Source organism: Elgaria multicarinata, chromosome 7 (assembly GCF_023053635.1).
Source record: "Elgaria multicarinata webbii isolate HBS135686 ecotype San Diego chromosome 7, rElgMul1.1.pri, whole genome shotgun sequence".
Lineage (NCBI taxonomy): Eukaryota > Metazoa > Chordata > Lepidosauria > Squamata > Anguidae > Elgaria > Elgaria multicarinata.
Window position 1 is genome coordinate 59,898,458 of NC_086177.1, and position 27,948 is coordinate 59,926,405.

General features: G+C 40.1%; 1 protein-coding gene across 1 annotated transcript in view; it reads right to left on the reverse strand.

Annotated features, from left to right (window-relative positions):
- The window catches only part of CDH2 (cadherin 2), a 147,415-nt gene that overhangs the window by 106,568 nt on the left and 12,899 nt on the right, over positions 1-27,948 (reverse strand). The window contains exon 2 of the mRNA XM_063130668.1: positions 17,230-17,347. Within this exon, the coding sequence (XP_062986738.1) occupies positions 17,230-17,347 (118 nt within the window). The remainder of the gene's footprint in view (positions 1-17,229; positions 17,348-27,948) is intronic.

Below are 27,948 nucleotides of genomic sequence, written 5' to 3' on the forward strand. Positions count from 1 at the left end.
TAGGGACACTTTAACCATCTCTACCATTGCAGTCCCAGTCCAGATCGCAAACACCACGGCCTGTGCAATTTATACTGCTGAACACAGATCCATAGTATTGGCCTGTGGGCCAAATCTGGCCCTCCAGATTCCCCAGATGGCCACGCTCACTTTCCCTGTCCCAGCCACGTTTCCCTGGCTGCTGACTGTTTAGTGGGTTCTTGGATTGTCAGCTAGTGTAGTGTAGTGAGTAAAGTGTTGGACTGGGAGTCGGGAGATCCGGGTTCTAGTCCCCACTCAGCCATGGAAACTCACTGGGTGTCTTTGAGCCAGTCACACGCTCTCAGCCCAACCCACCTCACAGGGTTGTTGTTGTGAGGATAAAATGGAGAGGAGGAGGATTATGTACACCACCTTGGGTTCCTGGAGGGAAAAGGTGGGATATAAATGCAATAATAAATAAATAGTCTGCAGTAGTTATTCAGTCCAAGAAGGCTGAAATGCCTCTCCTAAGACTTAGTTACTGGCAGTAAGAGCTTCAAGCTAAAATAGGCTGCCATTTTTGCTATTTTACTCTACCTCTTTTGCCTTTGTCCCCCTTTGCCTCTGGCCCCACCCACTACTGGAATGTGGTTCCTTTCCCTGCGCCCCACCCCCCAGTGCTTCTCTGAAATTGAGTTCAGACCTTGGGCTGAAAGAGGTTCAACACCTATGTACTAAATCAAATAGATCCCAATTTCTCTCTCTCTCAGGCTCAGGATGCAAATCGAGATCAGGACTGCAGTTGAGGAAAAGGGTTAAAGCTCACTATTCCCCATGCTAGGGTCCCAATTTGATCAGGACCCCACACATAGTTCAGAATAAAAAAAGAAAAAAAAGGCATAGCTTTTAAAGTAATGTTTAACGTAATGCTTTGGCCCTGAGTTCACACTTTCATTCTTAATGAGGCTCATTCCAACCTAGGCCTTTTCTACACCTGCCTTTTTTCCAGGAATTGTCCCGGGAGCAAATGACACACAGGGGATCCCGGGAGCAGGCAGGGACGATCCCTCCATTTTACTGGGATAATCCTGAGGTGTAAAAAGGGCCCTAGTCGTAAGTAGCAGTGGCTGGAAGTGATATTTAGAGCAAGGGTGAGGAACATGTGGCCTTTGAAATGTTGCCTGACTGCAGATCCCTTCACCTCTAGCCAGCATAGCCAATTCTGAAGGATTATGGAAGTTGCAGTCCAACAACATCTGAAGGGTCACACATTCCCCACCCCGGAATCAGAAGGCATAATCCTCTTTTCAACAGTGTTTTTTTTATAAAGAGAGCATAATACTCTTTTCAACAGTGTTTTTATTCCACTAATAAATAAATAAACAAATAAACAAACCAATATCCTGTAAACTGAAAATTGAAAAGACTGGCATTTGAAAGCCAGATGAAGCTGTTTATATGACATTTCACTTCCAGTTCCAAAAGAGAAGGAATAGTGCAGGATACAAGGCATTTTTAAGTATGAACTTGTACATGATGGAATTAATTCCAAGTTCAGTTTTCACTTTTGTGCTGACTATAGACTACAGAGTCTAGTCAGTAATGAGCTCTTACAATTTTCTGCAGTGTCTACGATTTTTAAGAAGTTAAACCAAAATAGTGCTTCTAATGAAAGCTAAGCAATATAACCTAATGGATATTGATGGATTGTATTATTATGTAGCTGATCAACCTTACTCATTTGCTCCCCTGTTTGCTGCAACCTGCAAGACAGATCAAATTATTTAGACCCACAGTGAAATAATTTACTGTAAGCCAATTTACCAGTTGATTTATAAACTGAAAAAGGTACCATATTTCTGTTAAGAATAATCTTTATAACATGAAGCTGGATATAAAAGAAACAAATACTGAAGCCAGCCAAGCAACAGAAATCCCAAAGACAGCCTATTTTGCTATTTCCATACTAAACTTTCCCACAACCAGACAATAGCGCTATTACTTATCATCCATTTCCAAAGCATGTCAAGCATCTTACTAAAGTTGACATGCAAATGCTCAGCACTCGGTCCCAGCTATAATAAAATCAGTGATTTGTTTATGTTTTAGGCAGTGAAAATGGACAGAATATTTTCTGTGTGGACAAAATCTATTTTCTCATGAATAGTTATTTTCGTTTAACAGGCCCTTAAACTTCTTTCACTGAAAGAAAAATAAGACTAAAGGAAGTAAAGGGCTGTGTCTAACTGTGTCATTCTGCTTGTGGACTGACAGAAACTTCAAAACAGCTCCCCACTAGGCACTGCCCCACCAGACAGTTCAGAAGGATACCATGGTTGCTGAGAGGTCCAAGATAATGAGGCCACCCGAGTATTGGTGGGGTCATGATGATTTGATCATATAATGCCTATACTGTACCAGCTACACTGATGTTGGGCTACTGGAAACCATGTTCCATGTGCTACTGGAAACCAAGTATGCACAACAGGAGAATCGAACTAAAGATCCGGTTGCGTAACAGGTTGTAGGTTTACAAAGTGGTCCATTAGCACTTGCGTAATGGGAAAAGGCAGCAGAGCTCGGCTAGCACAGCAATTTCCTCCACCAAGAGTATATTGGATTTAGGCTAAAGGAAGATACTCCTCAAATGTGAGCATGTGGAGAATGTTGCCAGATCAGGCCCAGACAGCCTCTATCCACCACAAAGACAATGGCCTAGTTCTCTCTTAAGTGGTGGCTCACATGACTGAATGCTTTTCCATACAAAATAATTCCCTGCACACAGAAAATTAGCATGTCAGGAGGAAGAGTGAATTACAATCATTTCCAGAACATCTAGGTGGGAGGGGGGAGGGGTTGGTTCTTTGCAGGAGCATTCAGTCATGTGGATCCCCATCAGCAGTCTGCTGTGGTGCAGTCCAGACACAGAACTCAGTGAGAACTAGGGAAATAATACAGCCTTACATAGCCTCATCCAATGCAGCTTGGGGGGGGGGGACTTCCTCTCCCCACTCAGTTCCCTCCCCAGTAGGAAGATCCCCTGCTGTTTAATGAGCTTATTTCTGTTTGGATATAGAGCAGAACGTTCTTAGTTGTGGTTTCATGACTGTGCTACTACCTTGCCAATGAGTCCCATGAGGAGGCAGATGAACACCATTCCATATTTGCAGATACTTAGATTGTAGCTTGTTTTGAAATACGTTTTGTTATTCTTTTCTATTTCTATTCTACGATATAATCACATTTTTGGTGTTGGTTTTGATTTATTGTAAGCTGTCTTGGATAGAAAGGTGGGATATAAATACAACAAAATAATAAACCTTGAGAAATAAAACTTAAAACATCGACTATTACCTTAACTCAAAGCTGATTTTTTATTGTTCTCAAGCACTTTACAATACAATCCTCTTCTTATGATCGCATGAAGGGCATACAGATGCACTGAATTTAAATGAAAAATCATTCTCAATATAAATGTCATAGAGCAGTTGATTCATCTGCTCGTTTTCAGTTCCAGAAGCATATAGTTTCAGATTTTAAACTCACATATTTAAGCCAGAACACTGTCAATGAAACAAAAGTTGGAGGGGAAAAATTGAAAGAGAGAGAGAGAGAGAGAGAGAAAGAGAGAGAGAAATGCCACATTTAATTAATGTGTGCTTCCATCACTGGAAACATTATTTAAAGAATCAGTTTAGAAAATTAAAATTATTGGCAGTAGCAACAGTGTATTAGAAAGAAGACCCCTCTAGCCACAGATGTCAGCTTTGGCTTCTAAAATAGGAATATGCTGTGGGCACTGTGAAAGCATATAGTTAACAGGTTAATTACAAGTAAAGGACAATTTTTTAAAACAAACAAACAAACCCCCAAACTTTTCTCACCAGATTAGCAAGTACAGCAAACCTCTAGGGTTGCCCTGAGCATTCAAGTTATGCTTCAGCACATCCATACTCAGTAACTAACCAAGCTGTTTCACGAAGGACATCGTTTTAGAGGAAATGAAAATATACGTGGGTTAAACATTGCCACATATCAAAATAGGAAGGAATACACATGACCTCGCTGTTGTGAACAAGTTTCAGGATGAAATATGAATAAGAATTCTGAAAGTCTATTACTGTGGATAAATGTTGCATACAATGCTAAAACACATGACTATTCAATCTTACGTTCAAAATGCTAGAGATGCAATAACCAAATCAGGAAATTGCTAGAAAACAGAGTCAGGCATTACTGAACAAACTGAAAGGTGGCACTGCTAATGTGCATGTTAAAGGATACCACTCCTGTGTCAGCCAATTTAAGGAGGACCACAGAAGAATTTGAAGTTTTTAGTTTAGCAGTGACTGTCCCTAAACCAGTAAGATAGTTTACATAACAGATTTTATGCACTCAGCAAGACTTTTGTGTACCCCTGCTCAGCATCACAAGGTTGCTTTTCGAATCTGACTGCATGCTGTACCTTGGGATGTTCATGCAAATCTCTTCCTGGCATGCACTACTCTGTGTGATATTAGAGTCTGTACTTTGGACAGAACCAAACTCCTGAATGTTCCTCAGGGGGGTGCTTACTGAAATTGCTTCTAGATCACACAGGAAAGAAAATGGAAAGCTCTACATTTAATTTTCCTCAATACATTTTGGGCCATGCCTCCATTCACACATTCCTCACACACAGCTTTCACAGTAAAAGTCTTCAATTGCCACATACTTACAAAGCCTTAATATTTAGCTTTGTTAGATGCATTAATGAAATTAAGAAAGAATTGTTTTTACTTGGCATAAGATGTAAGTTTTGGGTTCACCCCAAATGACTTGCTTCTACATATTTAATGGAGCGCTTCCACCCCTTTGATCTCTCAACATTGATCAGGAGTTAGAAGGTGTTTTCAGTTCATCTTATCAATGGTGAGAGGGTGGTCGCGCTCCGTTAAGTATAAAAGATTTTCTGTCTAGACGAACCTGAAATCAGCCCAGCTTGGAGTGGGGGTGAGAGGAGGAAGGGACATTTTAAGGGGCTAATCAATGGGCACAAGGTATGTTAAGAATCCCTTCCAACCACCAATTTGACCCTACATAAAACTGTCCAATGTATCTTTCTCTCTTAAGTACCTAACATTACCACAACATTCAGTGTAAACAAATTTTGGAATTCATTTCAAGTTATATGGCAATCTATGGGCCTTGCTAGACCAGGCGTTAGTGCGGTGTGAGGCCCGGTTTCTCTCCTGTGCATCCAGATGACACACAGGGGAATCCGGGGTCAGGCCGTGCTGAAACCTGCCTTAAGCTGGGATAAGCGAATTCGCTTATGGCCCGGCTTTTCCGCAGCCCCAGCCTCAGGCCGGGGCTGCGGAACATCTAGCAGGGTCCGTGGCTTTTTGCAGCTGCTCGCTTACTCGCGAGTAGCCGGGAAAAGCCACGGACTGGGCACAGCGCTCATACGAGCACTGTGCCCTTCGGGCCGGGGGGATCCCGGGGGGGAGAGAGGGGCGGGGGGAAGGCCAGACCCGGCAGGAGAGGGAGGAAGGCCGGACCCAGCAGGAGAGAGGGGGGGAGGCCAGGCATTGGGGACAGGGGCAAGAGAAGGAGAGCGGGCATCGGGGGCGAGGGAAGGAGAGCTGGGGACAGGGCATTGGGGATGGGGGCGAGGGAAGGAGAGCTGGGGACAAGGCATCAGGGATGGGGGCGAGGGAGGGACAGCGGGCATTGGGGGCGAGGGAAGGAGAGCCGGGGACAGGGCATCAGGGATGGTGCGGGGGAGAAGGCTGGGCATTGGGGATGGTGGGGGGGATAGGGCTGGGCATTGGGGATGGCACGGGGGGAGAAGGCCGGGCATCGGGGATGGCGTGGGGGGAGAAAGCCCGGCATCGGGGATGGTGGTGGTGTGGAGAAGGCCGGGCATCGGCCATCGGGAATGGGGGGAGGACGGGCGAGCGAGGGGGGAGGGGGTCATCGGGCATTGGGGGGAATCAGGGGCAGGGGGAGCAGGGGGGCTTTGTTTTTTAAAAAAGCACTTACCTTCTCCGGCGGCTCCCCGGCGCACATGGTCCCTTTTAAAAAAAATGGCAGACGCTACGGGGCTTCCCGTTGCCCTGTCACGCGTGTGTCTAGAAGCTGGCAACGCGCACGCTAACTCTAGCGCGCCGTCGCCCCTCCTCCCTGCCGGCTTATCTGGCAGGTCTAGCAAGGCCCAAAATTAAGCAGAAAATTAAAATACTTGAGATTATATTACAGGAGAGAAATGAACAATAACCCCAATATTCTTTGTAGTACTAATAAATGCCATGCTAAACTCAGTCTACTTTGCTTCCCTAATTTCAGCTCATTGCTTCAAGATTATGAGCAGCAAATGACCCAATGTTAATACTATTTCAACTATAATCCATTTGTATTGAAAATCCAGTTCAAGTTTATTTTCATCGATCATAAGTTATTCAAAATACTCAGAGTTAACATCTTCACACTTTAACCCTATTGTTTTCAAAATGCTTATAACAGGTTTGAACTTTAGCAGTGATTTGCTTTCCTAAGAAATGATGAGGGCACACCAGGTATATTTAGATATATTTAGGCTAGGACCTTAAAGGCCCTCCATGCTGTAATTAAGCTTTTAAAAGCCTCCATTTACACCAATGGAATGGTGCAAATGCCTCTTTGCAGCTGGGAGGGAGGACAGGCAAACTCTTATCTCCAATCACTGATGGAAGATAAGGGCAGCAAGAAGCTGGCAGGTCAGACAGGGGGCTCCTGTGAGCTGTATCTGGCCCATAGGCCAGAGGTTCCCTATCTCTGATTTAAAGGAAATTGGTAGATGGAGAGAGGGAGCACATGAGCATAAGACTTGGTTTTACAGTTAAACCACGGTTTGTCCTGTATGTCTTTTCCAGCCTATTGTGTCAAAGACTTGGATGCAAAAACGTTGTTAGGAATGTACAGGTTTCCACTTGTCCCCATCTTCTTTCTTTCCTGATCACAGCACTGGAGGCCTTTCCCAAAGAACCCCTTCCCCACCAGTTTCCAAGACCAGTTTATTGCACAGTGTGGGAGGCTACCCTCAGAAGGGGAAATGCTAAAGCATGCATTAAAGTTTCTCACACAGCTCTGTGGACTCTGGGCTATGTCTAGGTCAAAGGCCTGATTTTTATGCATTAATTAATCCAAAATATTTGAGAAATGGAAAATAAAACATTCAGCTAGTTAAACCTACAATTTAGAACTGCAATCCAGACTGATGCATTAAATTAGGAGTTAGCTCCCTTGTATTACAACTGCAAAAGCTACTCTCAAGCTCATCTCACAAACTTTACATCAAAATATGCCCAGAATAAAGGGTTACATTAAATCCTACAAGTCAATGCTCTGCCCTCAGGTATGCATTTTAATTTCAAAACAGATATTTCAAGAAGGATTTGTAATATGTTGTCCACTATAACTTAAGCATGAAAATTTAGGCCCTTATGACTGGCTTATATATGGAAAGGCATGTACATTCTGAGAAAAACAAACAGTCATAAAATGAAAGTTCAATTTCCTAGAGTGATTCAAGTTCATGGAAGGGATTTCCAAAATGTGAGCAGAAGAAAATAAAAAGTGTAGCACAATCCTTATATAATAGGAAAAATCTTCAAACATAATGTTTGTTGTACTTTATAATACAGAAGCAGACACCTTCCTATCCCCTGCAGTGATCCTGAACAGGGAATTGGAGCAGAGACTTCATTACATTGCATCGATCATATAAAACAAAGGGATCTGAATGTATTGATCTAGCCCAACAAAACCCTGAACTGTTTGCCAGACCACACAACACTCTTTTCTGTCCTTAATCAAAGAGCAGTACATTTTTGCCAAAACATAACTAACATGACCGTTAGATGGATTACACCATTAAGAACAGGGTTGGCCTGAGCTCAAGTTCTTAGTTGAATGCCTACATTCTACCTCACAAAAAATCTCTTTTCTAGGAGTCCACAAATATGGGGTTGTATCCAATGCTAGTCCTACATAGTCCTACATACATTTATTTAGGTAGGTAATCTCATGTGAGAGGGTCTTCTCTGTAGTGGCCCCATGCCTTTGGAACAAGTTCCACTGGAGATCTGCCATGCTCCGTCATTGCAGGCTTTTAAGAAGGCCTTGAAAGAATATTATTTTACCGAAGCCTTCTCTTCATATGGCTATTGTTGCTGCTGTGGCTGCTATTGTTGGTGGTTTTATTGTTGGCTTTTATTGCTATTTTATTGTATTCATGTTTTTATTACTTTTAATATTTTAACTGTTTTATGTATTTTATTGCTGTAAGCCACCTTGGCTTCTGTTCTAAAAGGCGGCCGAGAAATGATTTTAATAATAATAATAATAATAATAATAATAATAATAATAATAATAGCAGCAGCAGCAGCAGCAGCACACTCTTCCCACCCAGTTCCCAGAATAGGTTATCCACCAAGACAACCCAAGCAGTCCTATATCCCAGCAGAAAACCCAACTGAAATGGGTCCAGATCACAAACTTAAGTCCCATTCATTTCTAAGTAGATCTTATGCTGGACCAACCCCATGGCTACAAAGGGAATGTCTATATCAGCCATTAAATCCTGGCTGGTCTGGGTCCATATGATGCACAGGGAATCCCTGGGGCAAGCGGGGACTGACACAGGCTCACAACCACCACTCCTCCCTTGCAAAATGAGGCCCTAGTACAACTTGAACCTAGCACATTTTTTCCTGGAGAAAAGATATATTGTTTTAAAAGTTCCAAATAAATATTAATAAATATTAATTGCATAGGATTTTCCTCACAAAATTATTGTGATTGAATGAAAAGCAATTATTTTGCAAATTCAGTATATAAGCTCCATGGTGTCAGGGCAGGGTACATAGCTCTTCTAACACATTTCATTTTCACAATGACAGCCAATAGGAGGGTGCTAACCCAATATACTAGTAATGGTTTCCCAGTTTTGCCCAAGATTTACAGTCATACCAGTCACAATTGTTTCTGAAGTTACTTTTCATGACTGAACCATAGGGAAACCCTGGCTTTAGCAAAAGGAATAATCATAGCTGTCCAGGACTTAGCCAGTTCATAATTGGAGTATGTATGTCTCAATCATTACTTATATTCTGCCCTTGTCTAAAGACTCAGAAAAACACCTATACAATTTATACAAAATTGAGCATCATTTACCACAGTGAACTGAAGAAGATTAGTACAAACTGAATGGCATTAGTTGTTTTAACACAGTATCATTTAATTTAATGCATTCATTATGTTTTTAGCTACAGAAAAAAATAGTTTTATGTTCTATTGTAATGTTCTATATTGTAAGATACTTTATTTTAGGAATCCATTCAATGGGAAGCTGTGGTAATTTTTTTGTCTTGTGATGTTAAAAGATGACAAGTCAACAAAAGATTCCATTGTAAATCTAAATGATAAAACTGAACATATAATTATATACACAATGTGAAAACCAACAGGGTTTTATGTGAAAATTTTGCAAACACATACTTTGGCACTTCTACATTTTTGTTAAGAATATTATACGGTAGTGATTCTTTAAAAATATGCCTTTTAAATAAACTATTTTTAAGCCACTAATAATAATTCATTGTATACTTTTTAGAACATCTCTTCTTCACTCTGCTGTTATGGCCCCATCTGCACTAAAATGATATAGCTACTCTGTCTCATTTCCCAAGTCTAAAGCAGAAAATTTAAATCATATTTTCAGTCACCAAGAAAAAGAACAAGTTATCCATTTTGAAATTCATTGGTTTTCTGAAGAAGCATGCATACTACTAGCTGGTTGCTGGATACTAAGTTCCATGAAAACATTGGCTGCGTTCAGACCACATGATAGTCAATAGCAGGGTAATAATCAATTCGACAGTTGTTTATCTAGGGAATACTCCCCATACAACATGATAATAATCAGCGGTGGTATGGATTAGGATCAACACTGAGTTGACTATTAATCCATGCTTAGTTGACTCACTCACCCGCTGCCCTCTCTCCTTCTCTCAGTCCTCCCACTAGTATCCCATCAGCTATTGCTGCTGAAAATTTATCCCATTGGCTGGACTAGAGTAGTCGCCACCATTTTTACCACTCTTGCCTTGCAACTCTGTGGCTGATGAAATAACCAATGGTGGATAAGGAAATAACCAACGGCACTCTTCACATGACACAATAATCAACAGTGGGTTAAATAGCCAGCTCTGCAAAGTGTTGGTTGTGTGGGTTATTGCAGCCAAATAACCAACTGTTGGTTAAAAAAACTCCCACCACACAACACAATAACCCACAGTGGGTTAAATAACTAATTGTCAATTATTTAAACCAGTTTTGGTTATCGTGTTGTCCAAACCCAGTCATTAACTAAGCAGTAGTAAAATATGCATGTACTGAAATCTGACTTTAAAGTAAGAATGCATATATTAGGTGAATCACATTGCACAATATGTTGCACAACATTGCGCAAAAGCGTAGCATTTGCAGAACCAAGTATTGTGAATCCTAGAATTTGTGGAACATCATGCAATAGGAAAAAAAGGTTGTTGCAGTTACACAACAGGCCTTCTGCTCATGTGGGATGGAACCTGGATTCAACCCTTTGGTTTACAACCCAACAGAGCCCTTTATACAACCTACAAGCATAATCCAAAAGTTTTGGTTATGTAGCCCACATGGTCTGCATAATTATATCTACTTAATACAAGAAAGAGATTTCTATTTGGCAATCTCTCAAAGCATGCTAGTATACCAAACAAGTTCACATAGTTGAAGGCTAAAGGTTGCAATCCTAGGCACACTTACTTAGAAGTCCCTCTGAAAAAAGTGGAAATTACTTCCAAGTAAACATGCACAGAAACAAGCTGTAAGTGCACAGGATTTTTCCATTTAATTTGCACCTCTTTATTTCTTGCCTATGCCTCAAATTCTCTGCAATGGATAATTCTGACGATTCGCGTATGGCTCTCTAAACAAATCTCAGACACTTGATTGATGACAGTGTAACGTCCATTACTTGTCTCAGTGTGAATGTGGTTACCTAACAAAAGTATCACTTGAGCAAACAGTCCTGTCAAATACTTACCCATGTCACTATATGGCCACACCACATCGTAGAATGTTAGTGTGGCTGAAAAACGTAACTGTTCCACAATTTACATAATATTTTTAAATTTAAAACTTCACACAAAACTCAGTTTGAGTGACACCCAAAGCACACAACTTTCCTAGACTGATCTTATGCAATGTAAACAATGATATTATAGTGGCCCTGTTCAGAAGACACCTTACACCACGCCTTTAACCATGATGAATAAGGCAAAAAGCCTTATTCACCATGGTTAAAGCTGTGGTTTGAAGTGTCTTCTGAACAGAGCCAGTGACAATTTTATGTTAACTTAATCAAAATGAATGGCATATATATGTGCAGTTGTGTAAAAACTCAAAAAGACACCATTACTTCAACTTTCCTGCAGTAAATCAGATGGACACATCTGGATTTAGGCATCATTACGTTAACCAAAAGGAACGCACAAAATCACATCTGAGTCCATACAAAGCATACACAGTGGCCACTGAGACTAATGCAAGATTTCTAGCCGTGAACGTTTTATTGTGCAAGAGTCAAAATGGAAGTCTTTTTATTGTTCTAAAACTGAGCAGTTTTAGAAAAATAAACTATACTAATTCTTAGCTTTGCATATGTGGCATATGAATACATATGTGACACGTCTTAAATATATAGTAGACTATTGCAGAGTTGGTTCTCTGCAATGAGAAGGTTGTCATACAAGCTATACTTTGATGACTCAAAGAACTAAGCCTGATCACATGCTGTAGAAGTGATAAGAGCCTGGGGTTTTTTTTTTTTTCACTTTGAGTAAAATTCCTTCCCCAAATATGGCGATCTGTTAGATGTTGAGCATGCCAGAAAGCCCACCATCCAAGCACCTAAGATAAAACTGTCTACAGCACTTCAGTATCAAGATAGGAATTTCTGTAACACTGGGCTACATAACCTTTACGTGCTGATTTACTAGTATGCATGCAACTCCAAATTTATCATAAAAAATAAAAAGATCACAACATTTCTTTAGCAATTTTCTCTATATCTTACATTTAATATACATTCATTATTTTATTTTATTTCATTTATTTCAGGTATTTATACCCTGCACTCCAGTAACACTCCCAGAGTGACTTGAAAAATTTAAAAACACCATATAAAAATACAATTTAAAAAACAAGACATTACTATTACTCTTCATGATATTACTATAAACAATAATATCATGAGGAACAGCATAAATATAATAAACCTAGCCAAGATCAAATTCAATTAAAAGGCCGGAGGAAAATGAGTCCTGTGTCTGATGCCAAGATAGCATCATTGTAGCCACCAGACGAGCCTCTTTGGGGAGAGTATTTGGGCACTGCTAAGAAGGCCTTTTCCTTGGTACTCACTTTGGATGGTGGGGAACTTAAAGAGGGGCCTCTAATACTAGATAAAGCTGCCCAACCTGGTTTCAATTTACTTGTTTTTTTTAACCTAGTACAGCATCTAAAATTATCTTCAGCTTGGTTTATATGAAGACTGACTCATCTCTAAAAAGGGCCAGTGTGTTTTGTTCAGACTCGAAAGACAACTGAGTAATAGCTGGATTCTATATTTCTGATTCTGAGCAATCCTAGGGACAAGCTGCAGGTCCTGCCATCACCTGACTGGGAGAGCCTAATTTCAATGTCTGCAGAGCCTTCCTCCCAACCGTTCATCTTGGGGCTCTGAACATTCAGATACTCTGACTTCACCATCAAGCTTTTTCTCTCCTATTCCCCCACTCCTAACCTGTTTATTGTAACATTTTGCCTGAAAAAGAGATTGAAAGCTTGAACAAATTTTGTGATCTTTTGGTAAGCCTAAAAAAGTTTTGGTAAACCTTTGTTGTTGGGATTCTTTGTTTGTTTTGCATCTCTGATATAGATTTTTAACATTTCATACTGAAAGTCTAATTTAATTTAAAGTTTTGTGTTTTGAAGGGAAACAGAATCAATTTTGTAGGTGTTGGACATCTTAAAATTCAACAAAATGAAGATAAACAAAGGAAAGAAATTTGGTCAGCTTGTGATTCTCTTGCCACAGTCACTGTATTTTTATCGCTAGCTAAGAGGATAATAAAAACTCTATACCTCAGGCAACTGACAGTATAGTCAAAAATCTTTAAAATGCTTCAACCCCCAGAGAAAATCCATAACAATTAAAGTGCAAAATTCAGATCTCACATTGGCGTAAATCTGGATAAACTCCAATAATATCAATAGAAATACACAGTTCCGAGTCAGGCCCACAAAGCTTTCCCCCCTTGAATGTGACTGTAATACAAAGTATGCTTAACTTCTATTGTCACATGCATCTAGTTTAATAACCAGAAAATGGGCTTTTGACAACAATAGTACTTCAAAATGACAGTGTAATTAAATTTTAAGTCAAAGCTATCCAATGATGGCCTGTACATTCACGTAAAACCATCAAATAATATGCTTTCAAGCATGTCGGTTCTTTCAAGAGAATTAACCATTAAAATAATTTGACTAAGGAAGTTGTGGTGAAGAGGGGGAGAAAAACATGATGCCCCAGGAAGTTTTTCAACTAGTTCACACTAATCCATATAACACAATACATTTTTATGGTCTCTTAAAACAAAAAGAAATTAAAAACTGCATTGTGATATTGAATGTTCATATATTTCAAATGAAATTGTGATGTTTCACATATATAGTCTATCAAGTGCACTGCTGTGATCCACTAACCAGTTTGGCAGGGCTTTCGGGCCAAATAACTCCACTGCCCCAAGTATTTCATTTTAGATTATTTGGAGTAATAAATGGAGAAATAAAGCCTTTAGATTTTTATTAAGATTAAAATGAATAGTAAATCTATAGTAACAAAAAGCCACTCTCTTCAAATGGGTATAACGTGGTATAAATGAAATTTATATGTACTTGCATCCATGTCTTAGTAGACATCTTTTTAAATCAAGGCAATTACTTGCAAAGAATTTTAAGAGAAACACTAGGCAATTGCAGAAGTGTTCACTTTTAGGGCCAAAATAGACATGACTTTAAATTCATACTTAGCAGCTATGCCTTTTTTAATTTTTTACTTTAGAATAGTTGCAGATGGCTTCATCCAGAACTTAAAAGCCCTATCAAAGCTCCACACTAAGATCCTGATCAGGAACGTTCTGCACCTAACTGGGGGATTATACATCAACGTAAAGAAAACCAACAGGATTCAATTCCATGTAAGGAACTGCTGTTTTGAATAATATGATGGTTATGTATAGCACCTAACCGCTACTTAGTATGTTCACTAGTAATTCATAATAAGATGAAAACAGTTACATAAATTCCATATTTATAAACTAGTTTTGCAGAATATTCCAAATTGTCATATTATTTTTGAAAGCTATTTTACTAAACCGAGTGGTTTGGATCTAATACTGAACAAGCAGGGACTTCTCCAACCTCTCCTCTCCCATGTAGCCCCTCCCACACCCCAAATCTGTTCCACTGGGTGCCTCAATCTTCCGGATCAGATCTAAGAGGAATGCAAGGGCTCCAGGGTGGGAGGGAAAATCTGTTCTGCTAATCATGTCCTTTCTGCTGGTGGATCAACAACACTAGATCCAACCCAATATATGGAATATATCTGCTTGCTATGAATGAAACACAGAAATACTTTATTAAGTCAGGATTTTAATAAACCAAACCCAATAAATTCTTCTTGCATTTGGGATTCAATTACTGTTATGAAAACACTAGGCAGGTCTGTAAAAATATAATTACAAGAAGATACTGCTGAACAGAAAATGTTATATACAGAGAAAAGCTTTTGTTTCAAGAATCAATTTGATTTGCAGCTTCATTTTTAAAAAAAGTCTTTTTCATTTATGTTAATGTCTTGATCTATGCAGCCATATTTATATTAGGGAGAAACAATGGATGGAATCAAATTAGTTTTTAAGATAAATTTGAAATTCATTGGAACTAATCGTCTTGATCGGCTCCATAATTTTTAAATTAGCTACAAAGTAATTTCTATGATATTCACAGCTTATAAAACAACAAAATTAATACCTTTTATTTATTCTGAGGCTCTCTACTGACAATTAAAAATGCACCCAAATATAAATGTGTATACGGAAATTTGTTTAGCAGCGGAGTATTAGCAAATATACTTCATTGTATGTGTTCTTGCAGAATAGATATAAATAGGAGCCAAAAGCTTAATTTTAAAGATTTTTCTGTTACTGGAGATTTCTACCAACTTCTGTGGCTTTCTAGACTGAGGCAATATGGACTGCTACAAGATAAGTGTTTTTATTCTTATCCTGGAAAAAGTGCAGAGGAAGTTTAAAATGAACACTGTGTGTTTCTCTAACAGGTAGCTCTTGTAAATTATTTATTTATTTATTTATTTATTTATTTATTCTATTTGCAACATTTGTAAATAGATATAAAACAGATTCTGGATATATCTAAAACATATCTAAAACAGATTCTGGAGCAGTGAACATAATAATAAAAGAGTTAAAGGATAAAAACATTAAAACACCATATTGAAATTATACTTTTTAAAAACAGAATGCCAATAAAAACCATGGCTGTCAGTTAAGAAATGCTTCCCGGAATAGAGCTGTTTTCAGGAGGCGCTAGAAGCATCACAGTACTGGTGCCTGCTTGACCTCCAGGGGCAGGAAGTTCCAAAGAAAGGGGGCCATCACACTAAAAACTCTTCTCCTGGTGGACTCCAATCTGGCTATAGGTCCATGCAGAACCACCACCAGGAGCATGCCCTCTGATGACCTCAGTGACTGGGCAGGTTAGTAAGGGAGAAGGCGCTCTCTCAGGTATCCTGGTCCCAAGTTCTTTAGGGATTTGTACACTAATACCAAAATCTTAAATTAGTACCTAATAGGCAGCCAGTGAGGTTCCCTTAGCAAAGGAGTTGCATGATGAAAAGGGGTAGTTCTCAACAATAGCTGAGCTGCTACATTCTGCACTAGGTCCAGCTTCTGAGCAGCCTTAAAGGCCGCCTCACATAGAGTGCATGACAGTAATTCAGTGGCTGGCATGTGGTAGTGGCAGACAGTGAGCTTTATCACATCAGCGTTATACTGTACAATCACTGCGAATTGCGTGCAAAGGACTCCCAAGTTTTCCATCTTATAATCTGCTTTTATTGTGAAGTACTCCCATGCATCCTGCTTTAATTGTGCTTCAAAGGCAAAAGCCTCGCCGTATTTTGCTACTAGTTTTCGAGCATATCATTTGTTGTTTTCCGAGCGGCCACTGGGGCGCAGGAGCAGGATTTGAAGAAAAATTAAACAAATGCTTACATCTGCATAAGCTTTAAAGATAAAGAGATCAAAATTGGCACAGTAATAGATATTAAGGAGAGCTTCAAGCATACCAAATTTGAATCTGATTGGGTCATCCGTTGATTTTTAATGATTTTTTAACATTTCCCCCCTTAAACCCATTTCCTGGTATGCAAAGGATCTAGCCGCCCGGTAGCAACAACAACAACAAAGGCGACAGCTTAGCGCTGTAGGGGATCATTCGAGGGAAACAGGTATGTGGGATGAAGCTCAGTGTAATACCCATAGAAGTCTTTCACATATGCACAAACACAAAGCCTAAATGAGGGACAGGCAGGGGAGAAAGACTAGACTTTATGCTATTTTAACCTTTTCTGGATGCTTTCTCTGAAGATTCTATTTTTGATACAGCAGTAGAGCTGATTTTGAAATACAACATTTTTCTCCGATAAATTAGCAATTCCAGTTCCTGGAGATTTAGGACCTTGTCATTTTTTAAAAAAAACACACACACACACTAGCATTAATATAAGGACCTTATCAAGTGGGTTATCTGGGAAGTATTATAATCAACTTATCTTGCAATGAGTTCTGTGCTGAAGAGTTCAGAAAGTAATAAGTGTGGAGAAGGCATCCAGAAACTCATATTACTAAGAGATATTTCAACAGGAAGGTTCATACATTATTCTTGTGATCGATAATTTCTAAACTCACTCATTCCTCAATCCCAAACCTGTATTTTAAGGGGGGAATTGTGTTATGTATTGAACTGAAAGAGGCTTCTCATGCTATTTAAGAAATATAAACAATGACATTAATTTATATACAAGATACAATAAGAAATAAACATCATGTGAACTAGTACCATTCAGAAGAGGCTGTCCTTCGTGTACTCCCCTGGATATGACTGCACTGTAAACGTCTTCAGGAAATCCAGTCTTGCATAATGTATTGCCTTCTTCACAAGTTGCCTTTATAGGTGCCTGAAATGCAAGATAAAATTTATGTAATACTTTCAACCCCATTCACTGAGAAACATTCCACTTGGCATAAACTCTGATTTTACTACTATCTTGTACAAACAACCTCTTTGTTTCTAAATGGCTGCAATTAGAATTCTGGGGGCAAAGGGTTAATCTTTTTGATAACTGGAATGGAAAGGAACAAATCCCACTTGTCTAGTAAGAGCTAAATAATACACAATCTTGATTCTTTAAACAACTGAATGTTTCAACTAAAACAGTCATTCCAGCCGAAGTAGAATTATAGAGCAAAACAAACACATTCCCTCAAACAGAAATAAACCTTACCCAAAAAAACCCTGATTACAAAGTTTGTTAGATTAGAGATATGATACATTTGAGATTTAGCAACCAATTCAAAACCTGTTCTCTACGCCTGCCAATAGATTTCAGGGACTGCCTATTCAACTCTGTATTTACCTGATGGATAGATAGAGAAATATGCATCTCTGATTTATACTGTATATTCAAAAATAAGTGTTTCTTACACAATCATATTTGTTATAAAAACGTTATTAAGGAACAGCTATTCAGTTCACAAAACGTAATTTTAATCCCCCCTTTTTTAAAGCCTTCCCCTTTTCAAGTAGCATATTAACTAGCGGGTGTAAATAGTGACTAAAAACATTTTAAACAGTAACAAACTTTTGAGCCATCTTACAGCACAACTTAAACAAGGGGTGGCAGACTTCAGGTTTACAGGATCTGCTTTGGGGTTGTTTTTTATAGAACCCTGAGATTCACCAACCAGAGCCAGGTGTAAAAAGGTGTACACTGGGTTTATGTGTTTTAACCCGGCCATTTATCAATTTTTTTTAAAAAAAATGAGCCCAGGAATTGAACAGAACTTAAGAGTCCTTCCACACAAAAGTCAAATTCTGGTTATCCTACCCATAAGTATTGGGGGGGGGGGCAGAGGGAGAGGTCATTTTGCTACTTTGTTAGATCTGTCTGTTAGTGGAGTTAGAAACTTTGCTGAACTGCTATAAATCAGCCAGAAATCTACCACTAGATCTCCCCACCCCTGACTCAAAACAATTCATGTCTAAGCAAGTGTCAGGATCAGGCCTGTTCAGAATCTGAGGGGGGAGGAGGAGGAGGACAACGACGACAACTAGACGATGACTAGAAATTTACCAACCAAGACAGGAAGTGGGGAGGAGATCCTTCCAAGACTCTCCAGGAGCTTATCAGAGAGAATGCCAACTACTCAGAGCTCATCCTTCCCTGGGTTCTGGGAACTCAGCCTCTGTCAGAGGGAGAGGGAACTTCAGAGTTGACAGATCCCAAAGTCTGCCACAGGGTCAAGCAGGCATAGTTGCGAGCCGGTGAGAGGTGGTTTACTAGGCTAGCCACTTGCCAAAGACTTCTCGAAAAAAGACCCTCCCCGAGCTAAAGTGGCTCTTGGCCTGCATGGGAAACTCTCCCTTTTAGTTGAAAGGGCAACTGCCTAGTTTAGTTAGTCTAATTAAGCTTAGAGGAAAGCTCCTAGCATTCTCACTTCCTTCAGGTGTGAAGAAATGCTTATTTGCTGAAAAAAGCTTTATGTATTACACAGCAAACCTCTTAATTGTCTTCCATCTCAGTGGGAGGGCTTGGAATCATGACAGCAAGTTACTATAAATTCTTAAACCAAGAGGTGGGCAACACATAGCCCATAGGGCACATGCACCCCCACTGCCATTTTTGTACCCCCTCCCAGCCTCACTGTTGAATTTGCTGATGCTACCACACCATAGCAAAATCAGCTGCAATTTTGGAGGCAGGGTGTGTGGCTCCTGGAAGTTGCCCTTTTAACCTCCATCTTAACCAGTATAGCAAGACTATGAGATTGGTTCCAACAAATTTGGAGGTTTCCTTTAATTTGAGATAGTTGAGCTACTTAAATGATCTACTCAAAATCAAGCTTATTTTTAAAGCATATAGCATAGCACAGTTTAGCAACACATTTTTTTCTTGTACAAGAAGAATAAATAAAAGATCTATATGATCAGGGTTGAAAATGGGCTGACTTTTAGATTTTGCTTCTTACATAGAATCATAGAATAGCAGAGTTGGAAGGGGCCTACAATGCCATCGAGTCCAACTCCCTGCTCAATGCAGGAATCCACCCTAAAGCATCCCTGACAGATGGTAGTCCAGCTGCCTCTTGAACACCTCTAGTGTGGGAGAGCCCACAACCTCCCTAGGTAACTGATTCCATTGTTGCACTGCTCTAACAGTCAGGAAGTTTTTCCTGATGTCTAGCTGGAATCTGGCTTCCTTTAACTTGAGCCCATTATTCCGTGTCCTGCACTCTGGGAGGATCGAGAAGAGATCCTGGCCCTCCTCTGTGTGACAACCTTTTAAGTATTTGAAGAGTGCTATCATGTCTCCCCTCCATCTTCTCTTCTCCAGGCTAAACATGCCCAGTTCTTTCAGTCTCTCTTCATAGGGCTTTGTTTCCAGACCCCTGATCATCCTGGTTGCCCTCCTCTGAACACGCTCCAGCTTGTCTGCATCCTTCTTGAATTGTGGAGCCCAGAACTGGACGCAATACTCTAGATGAGGCCTAACCAGGGCCAAATAGAGAGGAACCAGTACCTCACGTGATTTGGAAGCTATACTTCTATTAATGCAGCCCAAAATAGCATTTGCTTTTCTTGCAGCCATATCGCACTGTTGGCTCATGTCAGTTTAGAGAAAGCATATATATTCATATAGTCCAAATTCATACAGACACTGATTCTTCTAATGAGGAATCTCTATCAGCTGCATTTGTAAGATAGAGAATTTTCTTTCATTAAGGTAAACACTTTTAATAAGATGGTATCTACTCTTATATTGGTGTCATACTAACATTAGACTGCACACAAAATTTGAGTGCAAACAAACTCCAAACAAAATGTAAATGGGAAATTATTTCTTAATTATAAGGAAATTGTTCTATAAAATCTTAAGTACTGGGTTGTCAACAAATATGCAACTCTCAAAATTGGAATAGGAGGGAGTTCTTCACCCCCAAATACTGTCAGATTCCATAATTTAATAAACAAACTCAATACAACTAACTGGGGTGGGGGGTGGGTGGGCAGCTGAGTAGATAACAGGATTTTAACAAGCCTGCACTGATGTGCATGGGAATCAGTCGGCCTTTTCCAGCACGCTATATCTGCTAAACAACTCTTATAAACTGGAACAATGCCCAATGAAACAAAGACTTGGGGCCATGAATGGAGAGGCTTCTTTATGCTTTCATTTGCAACCTCTCAATTTTTCCGAGAAACAAAAGAGAGCACTCTGTTCCCAAAATCAGTCTATTGTAAAGATTCTTTAGCCGTAAACACATGAGAGGAATCCGAGATTCTAACTTTGACAATGTTTTCGACTCTCGTGTTTTGCATTTGAAATTAAATAAAACTGTTTTTGAGCCACAACACAATCTGGGTCATTTCAAGTTCAGTCTAAGAATATTAAGCACCATTGCCACACCTCTTTCTCCCCCCTACCCGCCCCATTTCACTTCACAAAAAACAAGGTAAAGTTAAACATGTAAATCTGCGTAATAAAAAGAAAGCTGAAGTTTATTTCAACAGTGGTCCTTTCTGCCTAGGGTAGATGAGATCAAGAAGAGGCAGCAACAGCAGAAACTAGTGCAATCTGCAGGCTTCTCTCATGACTATAAAGTGATGAAGATGGTTGAGATAATAAAAAAAACATTTTCCCCTCAGAGCCGCTGAAGAAAATTGTTGATAAAAATGCTCTTTCCAGCCTATACTAATCTTTCATATAAATTATGCAGTCTACGATTAGTCCACCATTTCAAAACTGTTTTATATAGGCCTGGCAACATGATAAAAACAAGAGTAAGGTGGTGTTTTTCAATCACTGAGCTTTGGACCACTGCCAATCCTGAGAGTGCTTCCTGCCAGTCTGCTGCAAGAGAATTGGCGCATCCTTCTGCTGCTGGGTGTGATACTTTGTTTTCTTCTTTCTCCAGAAGCAAAGCAAACCAAGTTTTGTCCTCCAATCAGCAAGAGAATTACAGCCAATGCACACACTGCAGCCACCATAGAGAGGACATTTTAAATCATTCCACGTGACAGATGTCAACATATGATGAGCCATCGCGAGTGCAATGGCAAACCATGTGGATTGGACCAAAAACCCCTCTCTTTGGACATTTGGACACCCGATCTGGATGATGAACTGTTACACACAAACAACTAATGATGGTCACCTTATGAAGCACCCTCTGCATAGCAACTGTAACATGTAAACTGGCCCCAATATCTAAAAGCAACAAAACCCTACAGCTCTACAGACTGGCAATCTCTGCTAATAACTAGCAGGAAGCATTGATATAAGGGGCAAAAAACCTGTCAGAATTCTGCTTGACAGGCCAGGCTGATCTCTACCTTACTATCCATGAGAGGACTAAAATGGTGGTGTTACTAATGTCACCATTAGCATCTAATGAAGTAGTTAAAAATGGAGTCCACCTAAATAGCATATGAATGAGCTCTGAAGTACAAATCACAACACAATCCTACATCACACTGAGGAAAATGCAAGGAAAACTTCAATGCTGCTCCACAAGTTCTAGACTGTGGAAAATATCTTAGCATACCCAAAATACCACCATTATGTAGCACAGAAGATATTATTCATCTAGAACTGAGATCTATTCTCTCTTTTCATAAAAAGTATTTCTTGGAAAAATAGTTATCATTAGATATGAAGGTTTGCTCAGCCAGATGGGCATTTAGAATATTTATGATGGGAAAACGCCAACGTGCACAAAGCCAATTTGACTAGTTTTTCAAACAGATTCCTCTATCAAACCATAACATTTACTGCCTGGTGAACCATGCAGAACATGTCCTTGCCACAGAGGACTTAATGGTATCAGAGACATAACATAGACGAGATAAAGTAATTCCAACTAAAAATTCCCATGGCTTTTAATTGATGCATACAAAATATTTCAGCAAAAGGAATTGTCTGTGCAATATGCTAGCAGAAAATCCCATGAACCAGAGCTACTATTTCACAAGTATACCACCTGTGAAAATCTTTCAAAGGCACATAAGAGAATGCAAAACATTACATTTGGCCCTGCTAAAAATGTGTAACTAAACAATGATTACATAACAGTAGACACAGGTTACCCCAAATAGAGTTAGGCACAAGTATCTATAAATAGAGTCAGGCATAGTCAATAAGCAAGTATCTATAAATTACACCATTAGTTCTAAAATATTTAGGCAGGAATACACAGCAAGATAATTGTGGTTTTGTTCAAGACCTACATGTTGATTCAACTTACACATCAGCCACCTTCACACATTACTCATTGTGCAGGGGGCATTGCATGGGTATTGGTGTCCTAATCACATTATTTTCCTTCAAATGATCACATTAATGCATAAATAGCTGCAGTTGGGGCCAGGCAGCATTAGTGACACTGGGGAAGAGACTGGGCATTCCTGATAGCATGCAGCTGTGTGTAGAGTTGTGGCAAAAGTCCACTGGGTCCACAAAGGCAGTGGATGCCCAGTGTCTGGCCCTCACGGGCATAGGTGAATGCACCCGGTGCTAGGATGGACTGGCTTCCAGATCACGCCCTTTTCCCCCAATGCATTAATGGCAGCCTTTAAGGCAAATGTTAATAGAACCGTTAAGGCCTCCATCAGCCCGGGGTGATAGGGGAGAAACATGTGATTTCCCCAAGGTTGGAAAAATTGCATGTTTTCCCCCTCCAAGCTGATGGCAGCCATACAGAGGGAAGAAATACTCAATTTCCACAGCCTTGGGGAAATCGTGCGTTTCTCCCTCCCTTCCCAAGGGGGGGGCCTTAAAGGCCTGATTAGTGCAAGGGTTAATAGGGCCTTTAAGGCCCTTATTGGTGGTGGAGGGAGAGAAACACACGATTTCCCCAAAGGTGAGAAAATTGTGTATTTCCCCCACTGCGTCAATGGCAGCTGGCATTAACACAGTGGGGGAAATTGCACACTTTCTGGAGGCTCTGGAAAGTGTCCTTTCTCCTACCCCTGCACCGATGGGGACCTTAAAGGCCCCATTAACGCAAGGCTACCCTTGTGTTAATGGGGCATTTAAGTCCCCACATCGGCACGGGGGGGGGGGGGACAACAGCACGATTTTCAGAACCTCTGGAAAGTGTGCAATTTCCCTCGCTTGCATTAGCGGCATCCAGCATTAAGGCAGCAGAGGAAAGGGCTGAAGCTAGAATGGGTGGCTGCCAAGTTCTCGCCAACCTCGCAAGCTTTGGCAGGGGCTCACAGGGCCTGGCTCGTGGGGGTGGGGCGAAGCAACGCATAAGGTGAGCGCTCCTGGGCTCGCCAACCCCTAGCTGTGTAGCACATGAAGGAAGCTATGATGTACAGATGATTGAAATGTGTTTTTAACTGTGTTAGCTTGGTGGGGTTTTTTTTGTAATAGATTCTCCACATGTTTCAAATGGTATGGGTCCTACTTACTCTGAAATGGATAATTTTAACAAAATAATCAAACTATAATTCTCTAATCCTTTTCATTTTAGCAGAACTACTTCTGCATCTGTGAAAGATGTATTTAAAAAACACACACAAGCTGATACAGTTAAAATCAAATTTTATTAACATGTACAAGCTCAGGGGCAAGGCACAAGCTTAAGTTCTCTCTTCTCCACCCTGCTCACTGCCTCTTTTCCTTACACACATGATTTATACATTACCTTCTGATCTAAAAAAAACATAGTTTATTGTTACATATGAACCACTAAACTATGGTTTGAGTGAACCCTTCAAATTATTATTGCAAATCCTACCTTGATCCTAGCTTGTAGTCGTGGTTTGGAGGGTCACTTAAACCACAGTTTGCTAGTTCAGATAAAATGGTAAAATATAGTTTGATTAAGTCAGAATGTTAAGTATTAAGCAATGCATATGAGGAAAGAAGGAGTGGAGTAAAGTGAGGAGGAATCATTTGAGCCAATGGTTCATTCCACATCCTTCAAATCATGGTATGAAGGATCATCTGAATAAATCCTAAGGGCAGAACTATTCACAAAGCCATCACAGGGAGTAATACACCCCAAACCTCAATTCCTACGTGCAAAGGCTGAAAAGCATCATATAATATAATATCGAAGTCCAAAAAATTAAAACTAAGGTATAAAATAAAAATAAAACCCAAAATAAAATCTAGCTTAGCTGCAGTGCAAAATCGTAAAACACAGTAACAGATTTAAAACAGATTTATTTATTGTTTATTTATTAACAGATTTATTTATTGTTTTACTCTGTACAGCACCATGTACATTGATGGTGCTATACAAATAATAATAATAATAATAATAATAATAATAATAATAATAATGAAACTGAAAGTAAGGTTTTCATCTGGCACTAAAATGACCACAACACAGGTGCCAGATGAGGCTCTCTGGGGAGCTCATTCCACAATCGGGGTGCTATTCACTGGCTGATGAATATTTTTAGTGGAGCTAAGAAAAAATAAAACCTAAGTAAATGAACCCTAAATCCTAGGCCTAATCAATACCAAGCAGGATATAGCACTATGAAAGAGGTATGAAAGCAATATATGGTATGTGTCAATGGGCCCCAACAGTTTAATATAGCGCTTTCATAGTGGAATATCCTGCTTGGTGTAGATCTGGCCATACTCAGCCATAATGCAGTTTTGATTAGTTCAGGAGAAATTTTTAACTTTCATTCAAAATAATGAAACAAACACATTTTTTATCCACTGCTTGCACAGCATTGTTTGAAAACATTACTGCAATATATAGGCCTACAACTCTAAATGTCTTATATTTTTTCATTTAAAAAACCACATTCATACGAACGTAATAAGAGCCACATTGAATCACACCAAGGGTCCAATTAGTCCAGCAATCTTTTCACACAGTGGCCAGAAAGCTGTTGACAACCCACAAGCAGGACACGAGTGCAACAGCATCCTTCCACCCATGTTCCCCAGAAACTGGTGCACACAGGCTTAGTGCCTCTGATACTATCTTGTAATGTCAGAAGAATACTTAATTACATTTTCAGTATTAGATAATTGCTGTTCCATCTCTGTAAAATCAATCCAAGCTAGGTAGGAGGCAGAGTCAAATTCCAGTCAAGAAACATTTCTCAGTGGTCACTGAGCTGGATGGAGATAACATGTTCCTCAATTAAAATATTTATTCTTTCTATACTGGCATGTTATCTCACTAAAACAGATTGTTTCAAAATATGTCAGCGCTTAGACAAACAGAGCAGTTTCCTTGTGAGAGATTATCTCATCTAAGTGACAATATTTTTTAAAGTTTGACATAGAAACATTAAAAAGTAATAATTAGCTGTTAGCTTATAATCAGCAACTCATCTGGTTGACTGTGACCATATGCAGACACACACACCTCCAAGACACAGAAGCCAAGCAACTTCCCCAGCAGACTAAAATTCCAGGGTGTGCTGTAGTTTAGTGTGGCCAGGTGTCCTATTTTATAGAGGACAGTACTCTATTTTGAAGAACTGGCAGAGCGCAGTCCTCTATCTGACGATGTCCTCTATCAGAAGATGCCCTCTATTTGAAGAGGTGTCCAGTTGTAAGTCTGCTTTAAAGTCAAAGGATGATAAGGAGGGAGAGCAAGGGCCTTAAAGTTGCCCATCAACAGTTAGCACGTGGACAGCAGACCAAGCAGGCACACTAGGTTACCAAGGGAGCAATCCTATGGACCAGACATTGTCTGAAGGACTACAGGATACTGGGGATTCCCCCCTCTGAGGTTGGAGAAAACACTCTGCCCTCAAAAAGGGGTGTTGGAGATCCAACCACTCTCCCCCACCCCTCAGTTGGCACGGAAAGAACCATATCGGCTGCCCTCCAAGGTTGGAAAACCAACCTCAGAGAAAAGGGGGCATCCCAGTGGGCAGGGGAGAAGAGGAGACTGGAAAAAATAGGATTTGAATTAACCTGAGCCTTTGCTAGCCTCCTAAAAAGCCCATCTAGCAAAATAGGTGGGGAGCCGGAGCTCTCTGGGCGGTTCACAAAAATTAAAAACATTCAAAGTATAAAACAACAGTATAAAACCATAGTACAAAATACAATATAAAAGCTCAACCAGATAAAAACAGCAGCAATGCAAAATTACAAATTTAAAACACCAACTTAAAATTTATTTATAGACTGTTAAAATACTGGGAGAATAAAAAGGTCTTCACCTGGCGTCTAAAAGCATATAATGTAGGTGCCAAGTGAACCTCCTTAGGGAGCTCATTCCACAGCAGGGGTGCCACAGCGGAGAAGGCCCTCCTCCTGGTAGCCACCTGCCTCACTTCCTTTGGCAGGAGCTCGCAGAGAAGGACTCTTCACTCCCCTCTGACCTAGCAGAGAGAAACAGAGCAACCAGACTAGGGAAAGCTAATCTAGTTCTACCTCCACCCTGTGTTTATTGTTGCTGTTGTTAATATTGTGAAGATGATGATGTATTACTACCCACCCTTGCACAATCTTTTGTGACATTTTGGTTGATCCTAATAAAGGTATTGCCCACCTTGGATTCTAATCCAGTTGATGCCTCTGTGGTCTCAGCCAGAAAGAAAAAGGAACAGAGCATATAGACGGGGAAAACCAAACTCATCCTAGATGCCTTCCCTATGAGCCTTCTAGCTGTAAGGCCAAAGGCACAGAAGGGAGTCCTACAGCTGTTCCTCTGGGATAGCATCATATACGCTGCCTTATACTGAGGCTAGATCTACACTACTGCTTTACAGCGGTATTGAAGTGCACTGATAACTGCTGAGGCACAGGACACATTCCATATACCACTTTCAGTGTTATTTCCTGCTTTTTATTCTACATTTGTAATTATTTGACACAAGGTGTAGATCTGGCCTCAGTTCAGATCATTGGTCCGTGGAGCCCAGTGTAGTTGACACTGACTGGCAGTGGCTCTCCAGGGTTTCAGGTAGGATTCTTTCCTAGCCTACCTGGAGATGCTGACCTTCTGCATGCAAAGCATGAGCTCTATCACACTGACCTATAAAGCCCAATTCCCTCTGGTTTAGGTCAGAAGGAGTAAGGGATGTGAACGCTGTACTGTTGGAGAGTAAGCAAGTAGGTGCAATCCTCAAACAGGGTAGAGGAGGGGGATGGGAAAACTCTCCATGAGATATTACTTGCAATGCTGATTTATTGAGGGATAATTCACATACACAATCATGGCTATCTGGCTATCTTTTACCCTCGAATCTGATTGTAGCTCGAAAGGGAGATAAACAAATTGTTCATGCTTTTGTTGTTTTATTCGACATTATGTACATTACAGCTTCATTTGTCTCTCCAGTGTATGAGGCTCTGCTGCAAGTATAGCTAATTTTTCTCTTAATCATTACATCTTCCGGGGATGTTCAGGGTCAGCAACAAACAGAAAATTAAAAACATATATAGGGAAAATATGTTTCAAAGTATTCTTCCAAAAGAATTGTAAAGCGGAGGGGGGGGGGGGAGACGACGACACGACAAGTTATCCTACATTACATTATAAAATAATAAACCCATGAAACATC